The sequence below is a fragment of the Castor canadensis genome, chromosome 11 (assembly GCF_047511655.1).
Source record: "Castor canadensis chromosome 11, mCasCan1.hap1v2, whole genome shotgun sequence".
In the NCBI taxonomy this organism is placed as follows: Eukaryota; Metazoa; Chordata; class Mammalia; order Rodentia; family Castoridae; genus Castor; species Castor canadensis.
Genome location: NC_133396.1, coordinates 4,069,044 through 4,093,067, shown reverse-complemented (window position 1 = coordinate 4,093,067; position 24,024 = coordinate 4,069,044). Strand labels below are relative to the sequence as shown.

General features: G+C 50.9%; 2 protein-coding genes across 2 annotated transcripts; both read left to right on the top strand.

Annotated features, from left to right (window-relative positions):
• Positions 1-13: 13 nt before the first annotated feature.
• On the top strand, positions 14-9,764 carry Birc5 (baculoviral IAP repeat containing 5). Its single transcript, XM_020158827.2, has 4 exons — positions 14-235; positions 506-615; positions 1,930-2,047; positions 9,166-9,764. The coding sequence occupies exons 1-4, from the start codon at positions 125-127 to the stop codon at positions 9,253-9,255; spliced, it is 429 nt and encodes a 142-aa protein (XP_020014416.1). The 5' UTR covers positions 14-124; the 3' UTR covers positions 9,256-9,764.
• Positions 9,765-11,687: 1,923 nt separating this feature from the next.
• On the top strand, positions 11,688-22,497 carry Tmem235 (transmembrane protein 235). The gene is made up of 4 exons (XM_020158825.2): positions 11,688-15,920; positions 17,219-17,299; positions 17,962-18,099; positions 20,839-22,497. The coding sequence occupies exons 1-4, from the start codon at positions 15,758-15,760 to the stop codon at positions 21,078-21,080; spliced, it is 624 nt and encodes a 207-aa protein (XP_020014414.1). The 5' UTR covers positions 11,688-15,757; the 3' UTR covers positions 21,081-22,497.
• Positions 22,498-24,024: the final 1,527 nt, after the last annotated feature.

Below are 24,024 nucleotides of genomic sequence, written 5' to 3'. Positions count from 1 at the left end.
ACACCGCGCCGCCCACTCCCAGAAGGCTGCGGGCGGGGCTTCGTGGGCGGGGCGTTCCCAGCGTGCCCCGCGGTGCTCCGCTGCCCGCGAGATTTGAATCGCGCTACCTGTGGGCGGCGGCGCCATGGGGGCCCAGTCTTTGCCTCGGGCCTGGCTGCTGTATCTCAAGGACCACCGCATCTCTACGTTCAAAAACTGGCCCTTCTTAGAGGGCTGCGCCTGCACCCCGGAGCGGGTGAGAACGCCCGGACTCGGGCCCTCCAGGCCCGCCCCACTGCGTTCCCGCCAGGCAGCCCCGCCCTGCCCGGGTCCTGCCCTCGCCGGGGGTTGCTGGTCCCATGGTAACGGAGCCTTGGAGTCCGGAACTTCCACCCCCAACTCTCCCGACCCAACTGTCCCTAGGGAGGTTTCAGAATGACCCCTCTCTGGGGCTGCCAGCTCTATCGCGGCGGAGTCCGGCGTCTGGACTGTCACTTCTGCTCACAAGCTGTTTTGTCCTTTGCAGATGGCCGAGGCCGGCTTCATCCACTGTCCCACTGAGAACGAGCCCGACTTGGCTCAGTGTTTCTTTTGCTTCAAGGAGCTGGAAGGCTGGGAACCAGATGACAACCCCATGTAAGTCCCTCCAGACCAGCTTCCATGGGCTTCCCGGGTGCCCTAAATCCATCAGAAAGCTTTTGATTTGAACTGGGCCTGGGAGTAACTATTTGAATGTCTAAGATTCTTAGTGCAGAAGTATGACCTTCATAACCGTATTTTGGCCTTAAACAGGTGTTGGAAACTGTACTTCTCCATATGCTGGTGCCTTGGTGATGCCTGGTACCTAACTATATCTGATTTGACCAAAACGTGCTTCAGGATGAATTTTTTCCTTTGTGGGCGTGTGTGTAGAGTGGGTGTTAAAGAAAGGTTTATCCGTGTAAGGACATAATACATGATTTGCGCCTGTCTGTGTACTCACAGGAATCTGCAAGTGCTTTTACTACCTGAGGTTTTTTTTTTTTTTTTTTTTTGGTGAACCAGGAGCTTGCTATGTAGCTGAGGCTGACCTTGAACTCAATGCGCTTGCCTTTGCCTCCTAAGTGCTAGGATTACAGGTGCCACCATACCTTGGCAAGACACCTTATTTTTTTCAAATTGTATTCAGATAGACTACCATATCTGTCTTTTGGTAATGTCTTTCCGTGTTCTTTTCTCACTTCTTTTTCCTGTCAGAATGGATTGCTTCCACAACTTTAATTTTTGCCCCTAGGGAATCACCTGAGTTGTTTTTCTTGGTCAGAAGACTGTTGCTGTTTCTCCTTAATCTGGCTATTGTGACCAAGTATTAATTGGGGTGACATGGTAGTTACACCAGTGATCAGTTGGAAATATCAGTATTATTCTCAAGGGATTTCTAAGTGTTATGATATTTTGACATTATAGTTACTGTTGCCTGTTCTGTTGTACCTTGTGTGGTTGTGTTTACCTTCTAATCCTGGGCTGGTTACAGGGATATCCTCTATCCAGGGATATTCTTGTTGTAGAGAAGGAGGGTGTGAGGGAGAGGTGTCCCCTGGGAGAGCCTGGTCAATTTGGCCCTTGTTCCGAACCAGTGGATGATGTGAAATGACATTACTTCCAACAGTTCTTTGGGAATCTTAGAGGGATTTGACATTTAAGTCCTCTGGGTTTAGAATCATACAACACTTTCCTATTAACTGTAAAGGGCTACAGATAAAATTCTCTAGCTGCAAGGATGTGGGGGAGAGAGAGCAGGCAGAGAGAGCAGATGGGCCACGTGGGATGCGCCTGGGACCCACTTTGGGCCTGACACCTTGCTCTTGAAGTACAGGTAGGGGTGTCTTGAGGGATGGCCTTGGATGGTGGGAACTGTTGGTCACTAACCGCCAGTGTTTTGTTGACACGCTCCTGTATGGATTTTTCTAGGGAGGAACATAGAAAGCACTCATCTGGGTGTGCATTCCTTTCTGTCAAGAAGCAGTTTGAAGAATTAACCCTCAGTGAATTTTTGAAACTGGACAAAGAAAGAGCGAAAAACAAAATTGTATGTATCATTGGGAGCAAGAGCTGAGAGCAAACCTTGTTCAGCGTCTGTAGGACTAAACCACCTGGTCCCTCAGGAATGCTAGAGGGATATTTATGCCTCAGGATACACTCTCAAAGCCCAGAGGGGCGCAGGGAGGCAAACGACAGAGAAGCAGCTGTTCTGGAGTGTGGTCTCGGGGTTGTGCAGTCACAAGACTGTTTCTTCCAGAACAGTATGTTTAATGTGTGCTCCTGGGTTGGTGGGGAAGCAGTGATGGTTAGGATCAGCTTCCTGCCTCAGTGACAGTCACTGTGGAAAGTCCTTAACATTTCCGTGTGGTCATGTGTAGCAATGGTATGGACAGAGGATTTGGGGATAGGTAGAAGAGTGTGTCCTAGAAGGGGAAGGAAGAGATCAAGGTCCAGTCAGAACTGAAGGGATTTCTACAGCTGAGCTTTTACCCCTTGTCCAACCATACAGGGTTAGTGGGAGAGCTGACAGTGATGCTGAGAGTCCACAAAGAGGGGCCTTCTGAGTAGCCCAGGTGTGGAGCACTAAGCTTGTTAGAGAAGATCAGGACTTACAGTTAAATCTTATTTTCGGGTGAACAAGGAATAATTTTTGAGTATAACTATGTCCCACATTTTGTATGGGTATTTACTAAAAATTGCTCATTTATCTCAGGTTCAGATTTAACCAGGCAGCCTATATTATTATGTGCTAAATTTGACAGCCCTATAAGGATTTAATTTTTTTTTTCTGGTGGATTTAATATTCTTACAACAAAGCACTGGGTGGGGCTCAGGGAATTGTCCCTGCTGTCTCTGCTGCTTGAGGACTTTGAGTTTAAGCCAGCCCTGGTCCCACTCTCCTTGCTGCAAGATAAAGGGATTCCCTCCCCTCCCATCATGGTTACTGAGGTCCCCCTTCAGCTTAAAAAAGGGCAGGGCTCAAATGGTAGAGCGTTTGCCTAGCAAGCTGAAGGTCCTGAGTTCTACCTGAGTATAATAAATATATAGATAGATAGTATTCCTTAGTACAGACCAATATAAAATAATTATATCCATCTGGGTACTGGTGGCTCATCCCTATAATCCTAGCTACTCAGGAGGCAGAGATCAGGAGGATCACAATTAGAAGCCAGCCCAGGCAAATAGTTTGCAAGACCCTATCTTGAAAAAACCCATGGCAAATAAAAAAGGGCTGGTAGAGTGGCTCAAAGTGTAGGCCCTGAGTTCATACCTCAGAACTGTAAAAAAATAATAAGTAAACAAAATAAAACAATTATGTATATAGTTTTGTTTTGTTTTATGGTACTGGGATCGAACTCAGGGCTTCATGCATGCTAGGCAAACACTCAACCACTAAGCCCCATCCCCAACCCCAGTATAGTAGCTTTTAAATGCTAAGGATGGGAATTGGTTACTGTCAGGAGGAGGGAAGACATAAACAGTTGCTATGGTGTGTTGTGGGAGATTACGCCGAACCACACTGACTGGACTGGAAGTGAGCTAGGGAGGACCTTCCTGGTCAGGAGCCAGCAACCTTTCCACAAAGCAGGCCCATAGTCATGTCACATGTTCTTCATGGTTGTGGGCTTTTTTTTTTTTTTTTTTAAGGTAATTGGGGTTTAAATTCAGTACCTTGTACTTGCTAGGCAGTGCTGTATCACTTCAGCCATGCCCCTGGTCTGGGTTTGTTTGTTTGTTTCTAGTTCTGGGACTTGAACTCAGGACCTACACCATGAGCCACTCCACCAACCCTTTTTTATGTTGAGTATTTTTTTTTTTTTTTCATTTTTCTAACAGGTTACTTTGCTTGTTTTATTTTTTATTTTTTATTTTTTTTCATTTTTCTTTTATTATTCATATGTGCATACAAGGCTTGGTTTATTTCTCCCCCCTGCCCCCACCCCCTCCCTTACCACCCATTCCACCCCCTCCCGCTCCCCCCCTCAATACCCAGCAGAAACTATTTTGCCCTTATCTCTAATTTTGTTGTAGAGAGAGTATAAGCAATAATAGGAAGGAACAAGGGGTTTTGCTGGTTGAGATAAAGATAGCTATACAGGGCATTGACTCACATTGATTTCCTGTGCGTGGGTGTTACCTTCTAGGTTAATTCTTTTTGATCTAACCTTTTCTCTAGTACCTGGTCCCCTTTTCCTATTGGCCTCAGTTGCTTTAAGGTATCTGCTTTAGTTTCTCTGCATTAAGGACAACAAATGCTAGCTAGTTTTTTAGGTGTCTTACCTATCCTCACCCCTCCCTTGTGTGCTCTCGCTTTTATCATGTGCTCATAGTCCAATCCCCTTGTTGTGTTTGCCCTTGATCTAATGTCCACATATGAGGGAGAACATACGATTTTTGGTTTTTTGAGCCAGGCTAACCTCACTCAGAATGATGTTCTCCAATTCCATCCATTTACCAGCGAATGATAACATTTCGTTCTTCTTCATGGCTGCATAAAATTCCATTGTGTATAGATACCACATTTTCTTAATCCATTCGTCAGTGGTGGGGCATCTTGGCTGTTTCCATAACTTGGCTATTGTGAATAGTGCCGCAATAAACATGGATGTGCAGGTGCCTCTGGAGTAACAGTCTTTTGGGTATATCCCCAAGAGTGGTATTGCTGGATCAAATGGTAGATCGATGTCCAGCTTTTTAAGTAGCCTCCAAATTTTTTTCCAGAGTGGTTGTTTATGTTGAGTATTTTTGAGACTGGGTCTCACGAACTATTTGCCCAGGCTGGCTTCAAACCATGAGCTTCCTGATCTCTGTCTCTTGAGTAGTTAGGATTACAGGAATGAGCCACCACACCCGATTTTGGTTTTTGTCTTTTCACAGCCATTTAAAAACCATTCTTAGTCCATGGCTCTGCACAATAGGCTGCTGGCTGGCCTGCAGGCCAGGAGAGCTGGCTGACGTGGCGAAAAGGGCAGCTGTGTGCAGGGGACCGTCGGGAAGGAGCTGGGGAGGACACAGGCCCTCAGGTTGTTACAGCTGGAAATAGGAAGACCCAAGTTCTGACATGGTCCAGCCCCAAAATACCAACTGAGCATTTATGGACACTGAGCCCCATGTTCCGCTCCAGTAGACCAGGATGAAGAAGATGTGGTCTGAGGGAGGAAGCTAAGCTGTCCATTAGGAGAAGGGATTAGGAAGACTGGATGGGTGGCAGCTTTCAGGATGTGTGAGGTAGGGAGCTGGAGGTGTGGGCACAATCCCTAGGGAGAGCCACTTAGTCTGTGTCCCTGGTGCATGGCAGACTGGCTAGAACCAGATTGGAAAGAGGTATGTATATCTCACCCCAGGGAGAAAATGTGGAAAGATTTGAAGAAATTGTTTGGCTTTTATTTTGAATCTCTTTTTGCTCTTTGCAAATCAGAATGCAGAGTATTACCTTCTATTCCCCTGTGGTACTGGAGTTTGAACTCAGGGCTTCACTCTTGCTAGGCAGGTGCTCTTCAGCTTGAGCCACACCCTCAGCCTATTATTTTGTTTAGTTGTGAAACAACATATGCTTCTATAAAAAGAAATCTAAAGCTCTACGCTGTCCTAGTTTGTTTTTAAATACATATGTTTTAAAAGTAAAATATTTAAACTGTCCATACATTCCTTAGTTGACTTATAAAAACCTGTATAATAGAAAATCTCTGTAAGCCAGCAGTGCTCGGCTATATTGCTGTGATTCTCCAGAGCTGTGCGGTCTGGTATTCTACCCATTATGACTACTAAAATTAAATAAGTTGAAAATGTCAACTCACTAGTCACATTTCAAGTGCTCAATAGCTACATGTGCCCAGTGGCCACTATGTCAGACAGTGTAGACAGTAGAACATTTTTATCACTGTAGAAAGTTCTACTGAACTGGGCTGCTGTAGGGTATCAAACAGCTGGGTGCTTGTGGCTCACTCCTATAATCCCAGCTACTCAGGAGGCAGAGAAGCCAGCCCCCAGCAAATAGTTCACGAGACTCTGTCTTGAAAAACCCATCACAAGAAAAAGGGCTGGTGGAGAGGCTCAAGTGGTAAAAGCACCTACCTACCAAGCGTGAAGCTCTGAGTTCAAACCCCAGTGCTGCCAAAAAAAATTTTTTTTAAATAGTGTCAATGGGCTGGTGGAGTGGCTCAAGTGGTAGAGTGCATAGCAAATGTGAGTCCCTGAGCTCAAACTCCTGTACCACCAAAAAAATAAAATAAAGTGTCAAATAATTTAAACTAACATGAGCCCGCTGTGTCCATGCACTTCCCTGTATGAGGTCTGGCTCGGGGGCTCAGGACAGGTATACATGGTGATTTCAAGCAGTACCAGCTGTCTGCCTCTCCAGGCCTAGCATGTGAGCGAAGAAGCTTGGGAGCAGTTGTCTTAAACTTCTTACTAAGCCTATGTGTGATCGCAGGTCATGGTTTAAGACAGGCATTCTTTAAAAAAAAACAAAACAAAACAAAACCACAACATAGAGGCTGAGGTGTAGCTCAGTGGTAGGGTCTGGGTTTGATCCATAGTCCTGAAGAAAACAAACAAAAAGAACCAGGTAAAATACTCTCTGTGCTATAAAATACCGGAGACGAGAGATACCGTGGGTCCTAATGCTCTGAGTTTCCAAAATCCCAGGTTCCAGAGGAGGTGCTGTGGAGGCAGAGCCAAGCCTACCCAATGCTCTGTTTCTGGTTCCTACTTATACATAGGCCTGTCAGTTTTTTGTTTTTTGACCTGCCAGTTTTTGAGGCAATGAGACAAATTAGAGCTAATTTGAAAATACATCAGTTTAGGTAATAAACTACGTGAGAATAAACAGAAACTTACTTCTTAAGACTTTAGTTTGTAAAAACCTACGATGAGAGCAAAATAAAATACTAGAGGAGGGAGCATCAAGTCATAGCCATGGGTGGCAGAGAGATTGTTTGGCCTTTTTTCTTTCTTTTTTTTTTGGGGCGGGGGGAAGGAGATGCAGTACTGGGGGTTGAACTCAGAGCCTTGTGCTTGCTAGTCGCTAAGCAAGGCAAAAAGAAGAAGTTTTATTTCTGCAGAAGAGTGCAGCCACAGACCATAGTCTGATAGGCAGAACACACCTGGGTGGGTAGTCCATGTGTTGTGGAAATATTGTCAGATGAGAAACCAAGCGACATTCAGGGAAGTAGGAGAACTCGGATTTTTACTTTATTTTATTTTACGCTGGGGGTCCAAGATGAGCTAGTACTCAAAATTCTGGGCCTCCAGCAGTGAAGTCACTGGATTCTTAAAGGGCTGTGTAGGGGATAAGGTTACAGGGAGGGAATGTGCTGGTTGCTAATAGGTGGGCTCACACTGGGGTTAGGGACCTGTAGGAGTAGCAAGGGGGCCTGGGAAAGTCTGCTTACAGAGGGAGACAAAGAAAGGTGGGAATGGGCAGCAAGGGATCTATAGCGGAAAGTGTTTGCAGAAGAAGACAAAGGAAAGGTGGGAATGGGCGGTTATCTCTACATAGGGCCTCTTATCTTGGCCCTGCACTCATTTTATGGCTTAACTGGCAATTTCTCGTGTCTCATAATCTGCTTTGAGGCAATTTCCTGTTCACACACAGGTTATATTCCTGATTGAATTCCATGCCCCCATGAGGATTGGTCCTGCTTGGGCTCCCAACACTCCGTGGCTAGCTAGTATTTGGCATAAGGGCAAAGTTTTTCCATGCAGTGACATTTTGCAGTTTAATGAGACAGTGATTGCTCATGGTTTACAGCTCAGTGAGGAGTGATTTCGCAAGGTCCCTGCACAGGGGATGGGGGCTGGCATTTACCCAAGGTTTTAGGAATATGAAGCTCAAAACAAAAGATGATAGTGATTTGATTAGGCTGTAGAAAAGACAGAGCAAGCAGTTTGAGATCAGGGCATCTGGCAATAAACAGCGCTTTGTTTGACTGCAAGAACCTTGCAAGGCCAAGCAATGTTTCACAAAGCATGTAGGCAGCAATTGGGGAGGGAGGCTGGCATCTTCACAATGAGAGATTTACATTAACTCCTTTGACAGAAAAGACCTGACTAGTTGATTCTCACATTGGCCATGATTATCTTTGCCTATCTGTAAAGGCAAGCCTCTGAGGGGCTGCAGAGTTTCTCTTTACCAGGAGGACCAACTACTGTTTGTCAGTAGTCACTTATTTTTTAAATTAACCTTCCTCCCCTCCCCTCCCTAGGGCCTTTCACATGCCAGACCAAACACTCTACCATTTGAGACATAGCCCCAGCCCTCAATTAATTTTAAACTAGGTAAGATTTATACATAATACATAGTGAAAAGTAAGTTTTTGGTTGAGGGATGTGACTCGTGGTAGAGTGCTTGCCTAGCATGAGGGAGGCCCTGGGTTCAATCACTAGCACTGGGGGATAAAAAGAAAAGTAACTTTTTAAAACTAATCCTTGCTACTTGGGAGGCTGAGATCAGAAGGATCGAGGATCAAGGCTAACTCAGGCAAATAGTTTGTGAGACCCCCATCTCCAAAATAAACAGAGTAAAATGGACTGGAGGTGTGGCTCAAGCAGTAGAGCACCTGCTTTGCAAACGTGAAGCTGTGAGTTCAAACCCCAGTCCTGCAAAAAAAAAAAAAAAATTAGCCTCTAGTCACTTAATAGAAAACAAATTTAATCCAATAAAAGGTAAGTTTGTTACTTGTTTTTTTAAGATAGCAGAGAAATTAAAGAGGATGAAAAACAGGAGTGGGGGAGTTCTGGATTTGCCGATGTGACTGTGATTTGCTTTTGTGAAGAGAGCAGTTTTAGCAGAATGAACAGATTGGAAGCCAGATGAAGGTAGGGCTGGAAGTGAAGTGCATTGTGTCTGGGGTAGAAGATGGAACGGTAGGGTACACACAAAGCATTCTGTGGTGCTTCCTGTCACTAAATAGCAAGTAGCCTCAGTTAGAGGTGGAGTTGAATCCCAGTGTGTGCCTCCTCGTACAGTGCCCTGTGTTTATTGTGCTCAGCAAGTGTTCCCACCTCCTGATCTTACCTGCAGGGTACAACTTGGAAGTGCTTATCTCAAGTGAGTATGTGTGTTTTGTTTGGCAGTGCTGGGGAAGGGCCTTGAACATACTAGGCCAGGGCCTTACCGCTGGGCCACACCCCAGCCCGAATGTGTCTCTTCATAATTTCCAGGCAAAGGAAACCAACAGCAAGCAGAAAGAATTTGAAGAAACTGCAAAGCATGTCCGCTACAACATTGAGCAGCTGGCTGCCTTAGAGTGAGCCCTTGTCGTGGTCACCTGATCCCGAGTGACAGGCAGCGTCCAAGGCATGTTCCCCAGTATTCCCAGCTTTTCTGTGGCACCTTTAACAGTACTGTCGGGAGGGAAAATGGCAACATTTTGAAACTGGATATTTCATCTTCTTTTTGATTTTGCTTGAAAGTGGCACCAGCTGTGCCCCTTTTTTCCACCTGTGCAGCTGGTGCTGCTGGTCACAGTGGCCGCTTGTCTCTTTTCTCTGTAGCTTTGCTCTGTTGAGTCCTGGACTTAGCAGGTGAGGAGTGGGTGAGGAAGAGACCTGGGTCCCTGTGGCTGAACTGATGAGGATGGGGGCAGGGGTGGGGGCGGGAAACAGTGTAAGTGCCTGCATAGGAGTTTCTGGTCTTAGTGTTTTCAATGCTCTGTAAACCCTGGTGGTGAGTAGGCCGCTGGTAATTCACCTGACTTTCTAATGTGGATCTTCCTGACAGAGGGTGATGAAATAAATCAATTTAAAAAAGTGAACTGAAACCCTTTCTCTTTGAGAAAATGAGTTTTGTTTACTAAATAAATAACTTGTCTATGTTGTTTACAAGGTCATAAATTCAGTGACTCGAGTTTCTTCCCCAACGTGGACTAAGCAGGATTGAAACAGTAGTGGAGAGGCTGCCTGGGCCCTTACAGCCTTGGCTCCATGTCCTGTTTCTCCATCGTGATGCTTGCCAGGCGCCCTGCTGCACTTTCCTCACTTGTCACTCTGCTGCCTCTCCTGCTTTTTCTTTCTTTCTTTGCTAGATGCATGAGTTTTGTGTGATGGGGGTGGGCATGGGGGGCTTGAGACAAAAACTCCATCTCTTCCCAATATTTTATGGTGTTGTCTTCTTGTTTTGTTTGAAATAATTGTTTCACAGAACAGTGCAAAGTACAATTAAAAGTAAGCACAAAGCCATACTAAGCCAATGGGTAGACCAGGGGAACCTCTTCATGTGGCACCTGGAGACTCAGTTAGGTAGCAGGAGTAATGTCCAAAGGTGCTCATTCTGAAAGATCTGCTGCCCTGGGGTCTCGCTGCCAGGGAAAAGGGCAGTGAGTGGCTTGAAGCCTTTTTAAATCACTGCCTTGGTGCTGGGGTCTTGCTGGGCTGTTATAGCACTAATGCCTGGTATTAGGCTGGTGGATTTGCTTTCACTGCCCTTCATGAGGCTGGGCTGCAGCCTGCTGGAAACCTCTGGCGGTCACCCAGGTCATCATTTCTAATACTGCTAAAGGCCCTATTGGGTTTTTCAAATGGTTTGGGGTTTTTGTGGTGCTTTCTCTTTACCCTACCAACCCAGCCTTCCCACCCCACCAGCAGTTGGTGAGGGATGAGAATGCTGGCAGAGAAACAGCCAACCCTGAGCTCCCTCAAGAACTGCTTGAATCCCAGGCCCATTGCCATCAACGGTTCTCATTCCAAGTGTGACCTGCTGTGCACAGTGCACCTCACACTGACTTATTTCTGCCCCATCTCAATCAATGACATGTTTTTCCCTGTAAACTTCGAATATTGCAGAGGCTTTTTTCAGGAGAAAAAGCACTCCCATCTCCACGCTTACCTGAACTGCCTATTTTCAATACTTGTGCCTGTCTGTAAAAGGACAACTGGTCCCTAGGAATGGCTTTGTGGAGCAGCTGGGGAGAACCATGTTCTGTTCTGTTCCTTTGTTTATGGCAGAGATGCAGACTTCTGCTTCTGTTAGTCCTGGCAAGTTGCAGCTGGCCCTGCCAACCATCTTACCACCACACTCCATCTTCTAGATACTTCTAAAGAGCATTCATCACCACACCTTGACCACAATGTCGAAAGCTTAATCGACATCTGTTAATAAAGCCTCCAGCTAGGCACAATGGTGCCGAGGCAGGGGGATTACGAATTCCAGGCCAGCCCGGGGTACATAGGGAGACTCTGTCTCAAAAAATAATAAAAAAAAAGTAAAGCCTCAGACCCTTATCTGGGGTGGCTACCTCAACTTCCATATCTATCCCCCTCTCAGGGTCAAAGGCTGGGGCCTGGGGATGTGTACATGGGAGACTGGGCTGGGGAGGCTGACTCCCACGCTGCCAGATTGTGTTGACAGCCAATCATAGAGCCTTGAGCCAGCCTGGGGTTGGAGGCTACAGGGTGTTGTGAGAAGTACAGTACCAGTCCTGCTGAGAGACCCACACGTCAAGTATAGAGCCATGAGCTGCCACTGTCCTGCAATGGACATCCCATGGGCTGTTGCCCTCTGCAGATTGTACTCACTTGAAAAGAGAAGTGGGCTGGGGTGTGGCTCAGTGGTTCAGACAGTGCTTCCCTAGCATGAGTGAGGCCCTGGGGTCCATCTCCAGCACTGAACAAAAAAATAAAGTTCAGGATTCTGCATCTCGTAAGCATTAGGGTGGAAATTTGGACCCAGACAATCTGGCCCCAGACTGGCAGAGAATTAGCCCAGGCACAGGGGTGTGGCTGCGGTTAAATGCCTGACTTCAGGGAAAGAAGGCCAGCTAAAGCATCCCACTCCATTTTCAGATGGCTTCACTTGTCACAAGTGGAATCCTGTCTCCCAAGGCTTCCACTGGTCCTCACAGCACACTGCTTTACTTTGAAGTAAAGATCCACAAGATGTACAAAATCATAGTGGGATCATGGTACCCTTCTCTGCTCCTCTTCAGTGGAATGACAGGTCATCTCAGAAGAGGATGAGTGGGGCACCAGCCTGTTCCATGCCAGTCTTGTCCAGACAGGACTTCCTGTCTCAAGAGCCAGCCATTTTGCAGGTTTTCTGTCCATTGGGTTCAGCCTACAGGATTTGTGGATCTTCAGCTGGATGGAGCCAAACAGGCCTTGGCCTCCAAGGTTGTTTCCCTGATCCTTAAAGTGGTAATATCCCTTCATTTGCTCGGATATTTGAGTGCCCACTGAATGCCAGGTGGTGTACTCAGGTGTTGAAGTCTAGAGAGAGCTGTCTGTTTTCTCTGCTTTCGAAGCAGTGGGAAGATAAAGGTCACCATTAACCCTGAATGGAGTGGTGTGTGCAGGATCACAGAGTTGAGGTCGATTAACTGCCTCTGGTGACAACAGGGGCAGGCATTCCTGAAGAGTCTGTCGTCCAAGCCAAGTCGGAGGCTGCTAGATGGATGGGGCAGAGACAGATGCATGGAAGAGTGGGGTGTGCATTCTGGGCACTACAGGTGTGCTCTGGTTGTGTGAGAGAGGGGCATGCCTGCTCCCACATCATCAAAGCCCTGGCAGGCTCCTAGGACGGGCACTGGGGAGGGTCAGGGAGCCATGTCGAGTCTCATAGCCTTGGAGTTGGTCTTGGGGATGAAGCCACCTGGCTATTTGACTATTTCCCAATCATGGTCACATCTCAACGAATACTAGCTGTTCATATAGAATGAAAAGTTGTGTCTTTCCAATCTGTGACCTCCACCTTTTGAGACTTTAGAATGTTCAGCTTTGACTAGAATAGTGCCTTGAGTCTGCCGGAATAAGCTAGACTCATAACGCACTGAGTGGATGGATAGACCTGTGGGGTAGGATAATTTAATGAGGTTTATTTTATGCCACATGCAGGGAAATTAGTTGTCGAGTAGCTGATGCCAAGTTGCTCTGAGAGTAATTTAGCTGAGTTTCAACTGCTTCATTGTTCCTAGCTGGAGGTAATAGCCTGTGTCAGGAAGCTTGTCTGCCACATCACTGGGGCCAGCCATCTTGTTCTCCAGCCACTGGCATAAAGTAGTTGAGTGTGGGTTTAAAAGGACAGAGCCTTGTTCTTGTCAATTAAGATGGAGTGCCCCTATGAAGCCCACTCCTGCCCCTGTTTTCAGCACTAGTGGTCTGACACTAATGCTGAAGAACCCCTGAGAGTGGGAAACCGGCTTGGTGTCTGCCCAGGATGGGTTTCATCTTGATGAAGGGATGATGAATAATGAAAAATAGTGGGTCATTCTTAAAGCAGAACCTCTTCAGGCTGGATGGGGTGTAATTTAGGTCCATGTCAAAGGAAGTACACTGGTGGAATTCATCAAAGCAGCCCTCAAGACCCGGAACCTGCTGCCTAGGGAACAAGCTAATCAGTGGCTCCAGCTGTACATGTGGATTTGAACACAAAGCCCAGACTTGAAAGCAGAGTGGTGTGGACTGCTAATCTGTCTCCCAGCCCCACAGCATGAGGGAAATAGCTGGCCTTTCCTCTGCAGAGATCCGTGGCTTGGCTGTTTTCTTGCTGAAACCTCCCTCAAGGTAGCAGTGGCTTCCTCAGACGTGCCTGTCGCCAACCCAGGCAACCGCATCCCAATCTCCTTGAGCTGTAGTGGGAGCAAGAACAGAGGCTGATCCTTTCAACCCAGGTTAGCTTCACAGCGGGGGGCTCCCTGGGAGGAAGCATGAAGAGTCATTGTGCAATTCCTGTAGTTCCCCATGAACGTAGTCAATTCACATGGTACACACACCAAAGGAGGCTTCAACCCGAATGAAGCAATAGTGATTCCTTTTTTGGCAGTACTGGGGATTGAACTCAGGGCTTCGAGCTCTCTACCACTTGAGCTATGCCCCAGTCCACAGTATTGACTCTTGCTATATTTCTTCACTGTGGGGTAACTGCTAGGGTGACCTCAAGTTTTCATTATTATTCTCCCAGCTAATTGGAGTGGGGCTGGACAGAGTCCCCTGCAGCAGGAGAGGCTGCCCCTCTCCTCCCCTCTCTCCTGCCTTTGCCCTGCTGCAGTTCTCAGCACATGTTGAATTCTTTCACTTTCCAGGTCTAATGAGCTGCTGGCTGCCAAACTACCACAGGCTCCCAGCACGGCCCAGGCAGGGCAGCACCAGCTGGAGGGCCTCAGCTGTTGCAGCTGAGTGCAAAGTGTGGGATGATGAACAGCTTACCAGATACCCAAACAATGCTATGATGCTGTCTGAATTCCACTTGAAATACTGTTGCAATAACTTTGCTGGAATTGCTTTTACTTCCTAACTCTATTCCTCAAACTAGCAAGAGTCTAGCAGAGAAAATGCCCAAACACTGAGATGAGAGCCTGTTTTGGCCATAAGTCATGACATTTTCATGCATTCAAGAAGGGCTGCTATCAGTGAGGATGTCCACCTTACATCTCTGACTTCTTGTAGGCTCTGTCCAGCCCAGGGGCAGTGACCCAGAAGAGGCCTTCTCACCCTCTGAGTTTTAACCCAGCACATTTTGTTCTTGGTGGCCCTGGAGTTGGAACTTAGGGCTTCACACTTGCTAGGCAAGCACTCTTAATGCTTGAGCCACTTCCCCAGCCCTTTTTTGTGATTGGGTTTTTTCAAGATAGGGTCTTGCAAACTATTTGCCTGGGGCTGGCTTCGAACCTTGATCCTCCTGATCTCTGCCTCCTGAGTACCTAGGATTACAGGCGTGAAGCCATTGGTGCCTGGCTTAACCCAGCACATCTGACTATAGCTGCTGGGCCTGGATTCCTCATGAAGGGCCTGATTGCGCAAGGGAACATCTTTGTGATTCCTCTGTCTTCCATACCCATTAGCGTGTGACGCCTGTCCCAGCAGGTTCTTTATGCCTGCTTGGTAAGCAAGTGACCTAAGTGGAAACTGGCTTCCCACATGTGGCATTTGTAATTATGAACTAATACAAAGCAATGCTTTCCTTCTACAGCCCCACCCCAGCCCCACTCCACTCATCCCATTTGGTTGGTGCACAGTACAGGGCTGGGTGTAGAACTCAGAAGTACAGTGCTTGTCTAGCATGCATGAGGCCCTGGATTTGATCCCTAGCACCACACACATACAAAAAAAAAAAAAAAAAAAGACTAGGACCCCAGAGCAAGCCCCTACATGTCTCCAGTTGGGGCTGTCTGCCTCCCACTCTGCTTCCAGGAGCTCTGGGTAGGAGGTCCAGCCACCTGCTGCTGCCCATCCTCCTGCAGCCAGTGTCAGGCAGACCCCTCAAGCATTGCACAGCTGGACCAAGCAGGTACATGCCAGATCTGTTGAAGAACCTGACTGAGGTTTACAGAGATTAAAAAGCATGTCCAGAGACCTGCGGCACTGAATCCAGCTCTGAGGCGCTGTGACTTCCTCCTTTTCCCTGAGCTCAAAGAGGTGGCATTGATTTCCCCTGCAAGCCTGAGCGCACCGCGTGGCCAGCCACGAGAAAAAGAAGAGCTTGGGGCAGTGCCCCTCCTGCATTCTTGCCCGCCTCCCACATCCACCCGGTTTTGCAGAGGCCTCTCCTCCCCAATCCCTGCTCCCCCACTGCCCGGAGCCCCTCCCTGCTCTCTCTTCTCACTTCTCTGACCCCTTTGCCTCCCTTCCCACCACCCCTGCACTCTCCAAGCCCCTGACTGCCCCTTACCTCCCAGCTCCCCGCCCCCTTTATTTCCTGTGGCGCTTCTCCACCTCTGCTCCGCGCGCCCCAACACCAGCTCTCAAGACCCCCGGTCCCCCACCCCCGGCTTCCGCCCCACTCCCGTCCCTGTCCCCAGGGCTCTTCCCGCCCGCCCGCGGCATGGCCCGGCTGGGAGCGCTGCTCCTGACCGCCGCCCTGGGCGCGCTGCTCAGCTTCGCGCTGCTGGCCGCCGCGGTCGCCAGCGATTACTGGTACATCCTGGAGGTGGCGGACGACGGCGACCGGCTGTACTCGCACTCCGGACTCTGGCGCACCTGCGAAGGTGAGCGAACCCCGCGCCCCCTCCACTCCGACGCCCCTTCCCAGTCGCCTCCTCCCAGAGTCCCTGCCTGCATCTTGGGGTGGGGGCAGGGGAGACGCTCAGCTCTGTCCTTCACTCTCTCCATCCCCAAACTGTTGGGGTGACAGCTGGGCTATGTAGGGGCTGGAGGAGGACGGGGTTCTGCTCAGGGCCGGGGGCAGAGGGGCCAGGGGTGGAAGTGGAAGAGGGACCAGCACTGTGTGGTTCATAAAGCCCTCCAGAACCCTCCTCTTGTGTAGAATTGGGGAGCTATAGTAAGTGGGAGATGGCAAGTCACGGGGGGGGGGGGGGGGCTCTCAAATGTCCTTGCCACTCTCCATTGGGTAACTTGGGACCTTGTCCCTTGACAGTCTCTAGACCTGGCACGTCAGAAAAGGGGAGACTGCCTCCCTAAAGACTGTGAGTCCCAGAGACTGCTGGAAGGCATAGTGGGGCGGCCCCAGGGTGCAGTCAGTGTTGTTGCTGCTCTGCAGGGGCTGCTGCCAGGTGCCAGGGAGACCCCCCTTCCTGGAGGAGAGGCTGTGGGCTGGTGAGAGCCAGAGTGGGGCAGGAAACCCAGGTGGGGATGGGGGGCTGGAGACTTCTGGGAAGCACCTGCCTCTCAGGAATTGTTTTTCTTATTACCTCCCCTCCCCTGCTGCCTCTCACAGCCCTGGGGCAGCCTGGGGCTTCCCCTGTCCTGTGTGAGTGTGTGTGAACACTGGTCGGTGTGAGTGTGTGTGACTATGAATGTTTGACTGTGACCGTGAGCTTGTGTGGGTGCATGCTAGTGTGAGTGTGGGGGGATACGAATGTGTATGAAATGAATACCAGAGTGTAGAAGTAAGCATGCGTGATTGTGTGTGAGTGTGTGTATGGCTGTGAACGAGCACGTGTATATCTCCTGGGCATGAGTGTGTGTGTGATAGCGGCTTGCTCTGTGTGCTGGGGAGGAAGGACTGAGACATTTGGTCATCCACCTCCTGACGGGGTCTGTACATCTGCATGCACACGTGAGCATACGTTGGTGTGCACGTGTGTAAGTCCAAGAGCCCATGTGAGTCATGAAGCAAGCCCCTTTGCATGTGTTGTTTTCCTTTCATGGCCAAGTCTGGCCTCCCCACCGGTGCGTGTGACTGGGATCTCTCCTTGGGCTTCTAATCACATTTGGAGCTCTGACCCAGAGCTCCAGGAGAGAGTCCAACAGGGAGGGCCCTGAGGCTGTGGCACGTCCACATCACTCTGGTGCTCAGTCCCCGCTTTGCACTTCCACTTTCCAGGGCAAAACAGCTGTGTCCCCCTGATTGACCCTTTCGCCAGCGAGGGCCTGGACATCACCCCTTCTGTGCAGCACCTCCTCTGTGAGTCCTGGGGCAACACCATCTCTGTGTCCCTCCTGATTCTTTTTGAGGGAAGTGTTTTGAGACAGTCCAGGCTGGCCTCGAACTTGTGATCCTTCCAAGTGCTGGGATTACAGGCAGCCACTACCATGTTTCTCCACCCCAAGTCCACAGAACTGTTTCCAATGGCCCTTTCCCCCTCAGTTCCCAGAGGACATGTCCAACCATAGCTCCTCTGTGCTCTGCTGTTGATCCCTGACCACTGGTGCTGGAATCCCAGCCTATGTTGCCCTCTTTTTGCCTCAGTGGCCCTTTCAATGGCAAGGACGATTGCTGTTGGGGGAAGTAAGACAGCTCTGTGTATGATGGAGTCATGGGGTCTATGAGCTCCTTCTTTTGGACTCTCCCACTCTCCAGATAGACAGCTGCTCTGCCTGGGGTGAGGATGGGGAAGGCACTGGGGGAGCCTCCCTTCCCCTGGCCTCAGGAAGCCTGTGCCAGGATAAGAGGTGGCCACTGGGAGATCTGATGGTTACCATGGAGTTGGGCATCAGCTCGACCAGCCCCTACCCTGGCCTGAACAGGTGGAGCAGCTCATCTTGCTGTACTCTAGGCAGGCACCCCTCCACCTTCCGGGGTGGCAGGGTCCTGTCCACCTGTCCCTGATGCACCCTCTCCTGCAGCATTGCACCGTGCTGTCATGGTGGTCCTGCCCCTGAGCCTGGTCCTCATCGTGTGTGGCTGGATCTGTGGCCTGCTCAGCTCTCTGGCTCGAAGCATCCCCCTGCTGCTCCTTACTGGTTGCTACTTCTTGCTGGGGGGTGAGTCCAGGGTCCCTGTGTCTGCTCCACCCACTATTCCCCTCTGGGCTGTGCCAAACCTGGAATACCCAGGGTCCTGGAAGGACTTCTGGCCAGGGCCTAGACCTCTGGGAGCACCAGTGTTCAGCTTTTTGACCTGGGAGGCCTGAGGGTCTCCATGGTGGCTCCAGAACCTGCCCTGCTGAACTAGATGGTGCTGGGGCTGTGGTTCCTGACCCCCATCACTCACCTCTCATTGCTGGGATATTCGATGGGAGGAGTGGGTAGCTCTCTAGGAAAGATGAGGCAGGGTGAGGAGGGGGCTTCTGAGTTTGGTTTTGACCCCACCTGGCCGTTAACTAGCTACAATGCAGCTACTGACATGGCACTGGGCATAGGCTGAGTACTCCCCAGAGCTCCTCAGTGCCATGGTAACAGGTGAGAAATCCAAGGCTCTGATTGGTCACAGAATTTGCCAAGGTTAGAAGGAAACTTGTTTGGGGACCCCTTAAGAGCCTTTCAGAGCTGTCTGCCCCAGCCACGCAGTTCCCCTTAGTTACCCTAGGCCAGCTGTCACTAAAGTTTGGCTGGTGCGCCCTGAATTTGGGACAAGGTCTGTGCTGGGTCTGGTGTGTCAGTCCAGCTCTACTGTGGCTGTGGCCACAAGGACCACACTCCTGGGGACTGGGCCCCCTCCTGGGCTGGCCTGTTCCCTCTGCAGGGGATGCTGGACTCTCCAGGAGACCTGTGTCAGGAGCGGTTGGACCTGTGTGGGAGCCCAGGTTAGGGAATTAGCACCCTTGGTTTTGATCACAGGCCAATGAAACCAACAGGCCAATGAAACCTGGAAGTCCAGATCTCTAGAGAATCAAATCAAGACTAATCAAAATGTCAGCTATGGCCCTGACCCAGAAGACTGTGACTGTCCAAAATCCAATTAAGGGGAACCTTAGGAAGCCACCGAGAGCAGTAATTGGGTTGGGATTGTAACTAGGAAACCTTGTGGTGACATGATGCCCCTGTGTGGCACTTGGAACAAAGGCATCAGCAGGCAGACTGTCTGGAGGCAGCAGCAGGAGGAGGCCCAGTGCCACCCCAGCCTTCCCAGGCAGAGGGGGCTCTGTTCCAAGGGCAGGAAGAGACTCAAGAGGGACTCAAGCTCCCCCTTGCTCAAGGTCCAGCCTCAGTGCATGTCACTCTCAGGAGCTACCATGGGTGGCCCTGGAGGGGCCAGGGTGGTACCAGCTCTGAGCTTGCAGGGCTGAAGTCAGCATGGACAGCCATGCAGATGGCTCTGAGACAGGAACATTGCACTAGAGCACCTTCAAGGCCAGCTCGGCCTATGTCCCCATTAGCCCTGCAAGAAGAAGGAAGGAGATGGACTGGGGTGTCCTTCCCTGAGACAGGATCATGGGGAGTTGAGGAGAAGCAGGGCCTGGAGTTGTCAGCTGAAGTGGCAGGGGCCAGCCAGGGAGCAGTACTGCAAAAGGTCTGAGCCTGGGTCCCTAATGCAGGAAGAGTCAGAGGGGGTTCCTCGCTTGGGAATTTACTCTGTACTCCTGCTCTGGCCAAGGTGGGGACCTGTGGTACAGATGGGCAGAAGCAGCTGGTTTTGGAGAGGGGCTTAGCTGGGGGCAGCTGGTGGGAAGCAGGGCCTTGGCTGTTAGCTCTGATGTTGCAGGAGAGGAGGCTGCCACTGTCTCAGCTCCTGGGGAGGCCTGAGATTGACAGCCACCCCACCGCAAGTACTGCCAGACCCTGCTTCACTCAGTTCAGCTTCACATCCTGCCCAGTCTCTGCTGGCAGCTGAGAATCTTATCCCCTCACTCAAAGGACCAGAGTGCATGAAAGTCAGGCAGTGTAAGACCCCAGAGCTATGCCTTTCTCTGGGCACTAGTAAGACCCAGACCTGGCCCTAAAAGTCAGCTCCTATCAGGCACCTGTCCAAGAGGGGCCTGCAGGGCCTCGGGACCCCACCGTCCTGGTCAGCACTGCCTATGATGGACACTAATGTCAGGCTTTGACACCAGCTTGCAGCTGTGGGTCAAGGGGTGGCTCTCTGAACTGGCCAACCTGAGCACATGAATGGGCCAGGAAATGCTTTGGGGCCTTTGGGCTTGGGACCACTGCCCAGATCTCTGCTGGCACCTAAACCACAGTCAGTCTTCCTTCCTTTGAAGACAGCTCAAAGGAGTTGAAGGAGGAGGAGAGGAGGGCAAGGCCATGGTCAGGGAGTAGAGAGCCGGTAGCTCAAAGCTGGGAGGCTGTGGAAGAAGGAGAGGGTAGTTAATCCAGGAGAGGAGAAAGGTGTGAGGGAGAAGGCTGGGGTGTAGGATGCAGGCTCAGGAGATCTGGAGAGGCCTGGCTGGAGGGCACTGGCTGGGGGAGGAGGGAGTGTAGGCTGCATGTCCCTCAGGAGGTACCTGGGTGCTGGTGAAGGGGGCAGGTATGTACATGGGGACTGGCGGGGGGGAAGTGCAGGAGTTGCTATTTGCAGTGGGGTTTGGGGGATGCAGTCTTGGGTCAGATACCCCAAACCTCAGTGTTCACCTACCTGTGAACACTGTTCACCTACCTCCCTCTCTCCCCTTGGACAAAGTAGTATCTGGGAGGGCCAGGCTGAGGGTCAGTTAGTGAGGGTCAGGACAGGGGCCAGGGTAGCGATCTGTCCACAGGGGCTGAGTCCCTGAGGCTGTGTCTGCAGGACCTGGGCCAGTGGCAGGTGACACACTGAGCGGCATTCTGTCCTTCTCTCCACAGGCGCCCTGACCCTGGTGGGGGTCAGCGTCTATATCAGCTATTCTCACCTGGCCTTCACGGAGACAGCCCGCCAGTACGGCCTGCAGCACGTACAGGGAGTGCGCATCAGCTTCGGCTGGTCACTGGCCCTGGCCTGGGGCTCCTGTGCCTCGGAGGTGCTCAGCGGTGTCCTCCTGCTCACTGCTGCCCGAGCCCTCAGCCTGAGCCGGCGCCCAGGGCACCCCCATTCTGTGGTCATCTAAGTCCTGAGGGCAGCAGGGAGGGGGTGGCGGGAAAAAGGCTTGGTTCTCCTTGGCGTATCCTAAACTCCCATTCTATGGCCTCTGGAGTCCTGGCTGGGAAAGAGCCCTCGGGGTGGCAGATTTAGGGAAGCACCCTTGCCCACTTAAGCACCTCTTAGAAAAGAGTTGGACAGAGGAGGCCGAGGTCACACAGGTTCTTGGTGGCAAAGTAGGGTGGAAGCACCTCAGGTTCCTGGGTGCTCGGGGTGCTCTTGCCTCTTGAGGGGTGTGGCTTGCACTCCTGCTTCCCCCATCAATCCTCATCTGCCCTCATCCCTGGGGGGCTGGGACAGTCCTGAGGAGGGGGGCTGGAGAAAGAAAAGGTGTCTGATAAATACACCATGCTAGTCACCATCCTAAGCTGCTCCCCAGCCCCCTATGCAGTGGTTACCTCTCACCCACGTTACAGAGGGGAGACTGAGGCCTGGATTACCCAGGAATGGATGGCACAGACAGATGCCCTCACAAGCCATCAGGGCCTCAGACTCCTCTGTCCCCTGTCTCTGGGGGGCGAGGGTGGTGGGGAGGAGGCAGTGGGCAGGCAGGGATGGGGGCACGTTGTTTGTAGGCATAGCAGGAGGCTAGCAGGCTGGATGCACCTTGCCTCTCCCTTGTTTTCTTGCAAAGGAGTTACTTTCTCTGAGTGCTTCCAGGCAGAGGGGACACTTGGGCCTCTGTCCTTGACCTGGTGCGAGCTACTGCTCCTGCTGGCCTCTGCCCCTTTGCAGCAACCTGGGAATACCATGAATGCCAGGGATACCATGAACTGGCAGGTGTGGAGTCCCAGAAGGTGTGTGTGCGCCACACCTGGCCCATCCCGTGGATAGCCTGGGTGAAGGAACTTCTCAGTCAGAGGGGTTGGGGTTGACCAGTGGACAGAGGATGGGCTGGAATTTTGGCTTCTAACTTGCAGAAGCCCTGCTAAGGGGACTCAGCATGTAGGCCAGGCCCCAGGACAGTGCAGAAGAATAGGTTCAGCAGCCCACACCCAAGTCACTTGGGGCCACACGGGCCCGTTTACAAAGGTAGACAGCTGGGCAGCTGTAGGTGAAGGCGTCCCAGGGACTGGGCAGCTGCTGGAAACCCAATAGCCCCATTCCAGATGTGGGGCTCCTCCCGAGTTTGGGGATGTGTGCTAGAGAAGGTTGCAACTCTCCAGGTATGGTCCCCAGCCCTCAGGCACCCTTTATTGTTTCCTGGGAACACAGGAGTCTGGCACGGTTTTGGCAGAACCCACTGAGGACAAAGCTGGGGATCTGGGTGGGGGCTTCCCATCCTACACTGTTTTAACATTGTCAGTCCATGTAGGACCACTATTCTTGAATAAATCAGTCGTGCTGTGTGCAATATAAGCCCTTTATTTTCCTCTTAGATTTTCTTTGGGGGAGTGTGAACAAGGTCTAACTACTTAGCCCAGCTGCTACTGAGCCTCCTGCCTCAGCCTCCTGAGTGCTGGGATTATAGGCGTGTACCACCTCACTCAGCCTAGAATTTTACAAAATACATGTCCATGTCTCAAACAGGCCAACTGTGAACACAGTTATCAGTACATGTGTCTGTCCATCCAGTGGTGCTGTGTTTGAATGTGTGTGACCATTCATCCAGGATGTCCCATGTGTGCATATGTGTGTGACCACCCATCAGAAGTCCTATGTGTGCATGTATGATTGTCCATCAGAGTTGCCTATGTATGTGTGACCATCCATCCACAGATGTCCTGTTGCCTATGTGTGTGTCCATACTTCAGAGATGCCGTTTGTGCATGTATGTCCGTCCTTCAGAGATGCTGTGTGCATGTGTGTCCATCCTTCAGAGATGCCATGTGTGCGTGTGTGGCTGTCCTTCAGAGATGTTCCTCACATGCACATTTGCGGTGTCCTCTGCAGACATGAGCCTGCTTCTTCCCAGGTCAGTCAGGCTGGGAGGCACCCTGGGCCTGCAACTGGATCTGAGCTGGCTGGTGGGCAGCCCTCTTAGCTTGGGAGGAAGGTCTCGGGCCTCTCCCTCTGTCCTCTCAGCCCAGGAGTCTCACTTTCTGGGAAGCTGGGCTGAGTTTACCCCAGGGTCCTCTGATAGCAGATGGATTTGGGCTGTGAGGGTGAGACACTGGGAAGACCCACATGGGTGGCTGCTGGGCCTTCTTAATTGCCTAGGGGTGTGTGTGTGTGCATGCCTGTGCTCACAGGAACCATGGGAACTGGCTGTGCAGCTGAGTCCCTTACTCTCTGACAGCCCAGGCCCCAGTGGTTGGCCCAGGGGTCTCATCTCATTTCACTGTTTGCTGGGTGGCCTGGCTGTGTGACCCAGATTAAAAGGTATACAATTGCCACCCAGGAAAGAGAGTGAGTGGTTCAAGGTGATGAGAACAGGACAACAGGCTCAACCACGCCATGTGACTTAAGTAAGAGGAGAGAGAGGGAAGGAGAGGGAGTGCACACCACAGCCAGCCCCTCGTGGTGGTTGGTCCCACAGGCAAGGGCTCCATCCCTCCACTCAAGTGGGTTTTTGTTCCTGCAGCCAAATGTGGGCTCTGTGGAGGAAGCCCACCTCCTACACACACACACACACACACCCTACACACATGGTGCCAGCAAAACCCTGTCACCAGGAGCATCCAGCTAGCTCCCAAAATTTCCTCCCAATGCATTTGTCTGCACAGGTCTGTGTCTGCCTCTGGTCACTGTCCTCTGAGGCCACTGGTGCCCCCATCAGGGCCTGAATGGTGAGGCCGGGAGCTTCTCCTGGCGCAAACTCCACTGCAGCCAACAATCACAGAAGCAGGGACAGCCCAGTGATCCTGGTGTTCTGTTACTCACCCACTGTGTCACCCTCTGCCACACATAGCCAGAGCTGACCTCACGTAGGTCACATAGGAAGTGACAGCACATTCCAACTCCTGCCTCTC

Excerpts from the sequence above, each read along its gene's own strand:
- Birc5 (XM_020158827.2), top strand. The coding sequence starts at position 125 with ATGGGGGCCCAGTCTTTGCCTCGGGCCTGGCTGCTGTATCTCAAGGAC. Across the intron at positions 236-505 it reads GCGCCTGCACCCCGGAGCGG|ATGGCCGAGGCCGGCTTCAT; the intron begins GTGAGAACGCCC and ends TGTCCTTTGCAG. Across the intron at positions 2,048-9,165 it reads AAAGAGCGAAAAACAAAATT|GCAAAGGAAACCAACAGCAA; the intron begins GTATGTATCATT and ends CATAATTTCCAG.
- Tmem235 (XM_020158825.2), top strand. The coding sequence starts at position 15,758 with ATGGCCCGGCTGGGAGCGCTGCTCCTGACCGCCGCCCTGGGCGCGCTG. Across the intron at positions 17,300-17,961 it reads TTCTGTGCAGCACCTCCTCT|CATTGCACCGTGCTGTCATG; the intron begins GTGAGTCCTGGG and ends CCTCTCCTGCAG. Across the intron at positions 18,100-20,838 it reads TTGCTACTTCTTGCTGGGGG|GCGCCCTGACCCTGGTGGGG; the intron begins GTGAGTCCAGGG and ends TTCTCTCCACAG.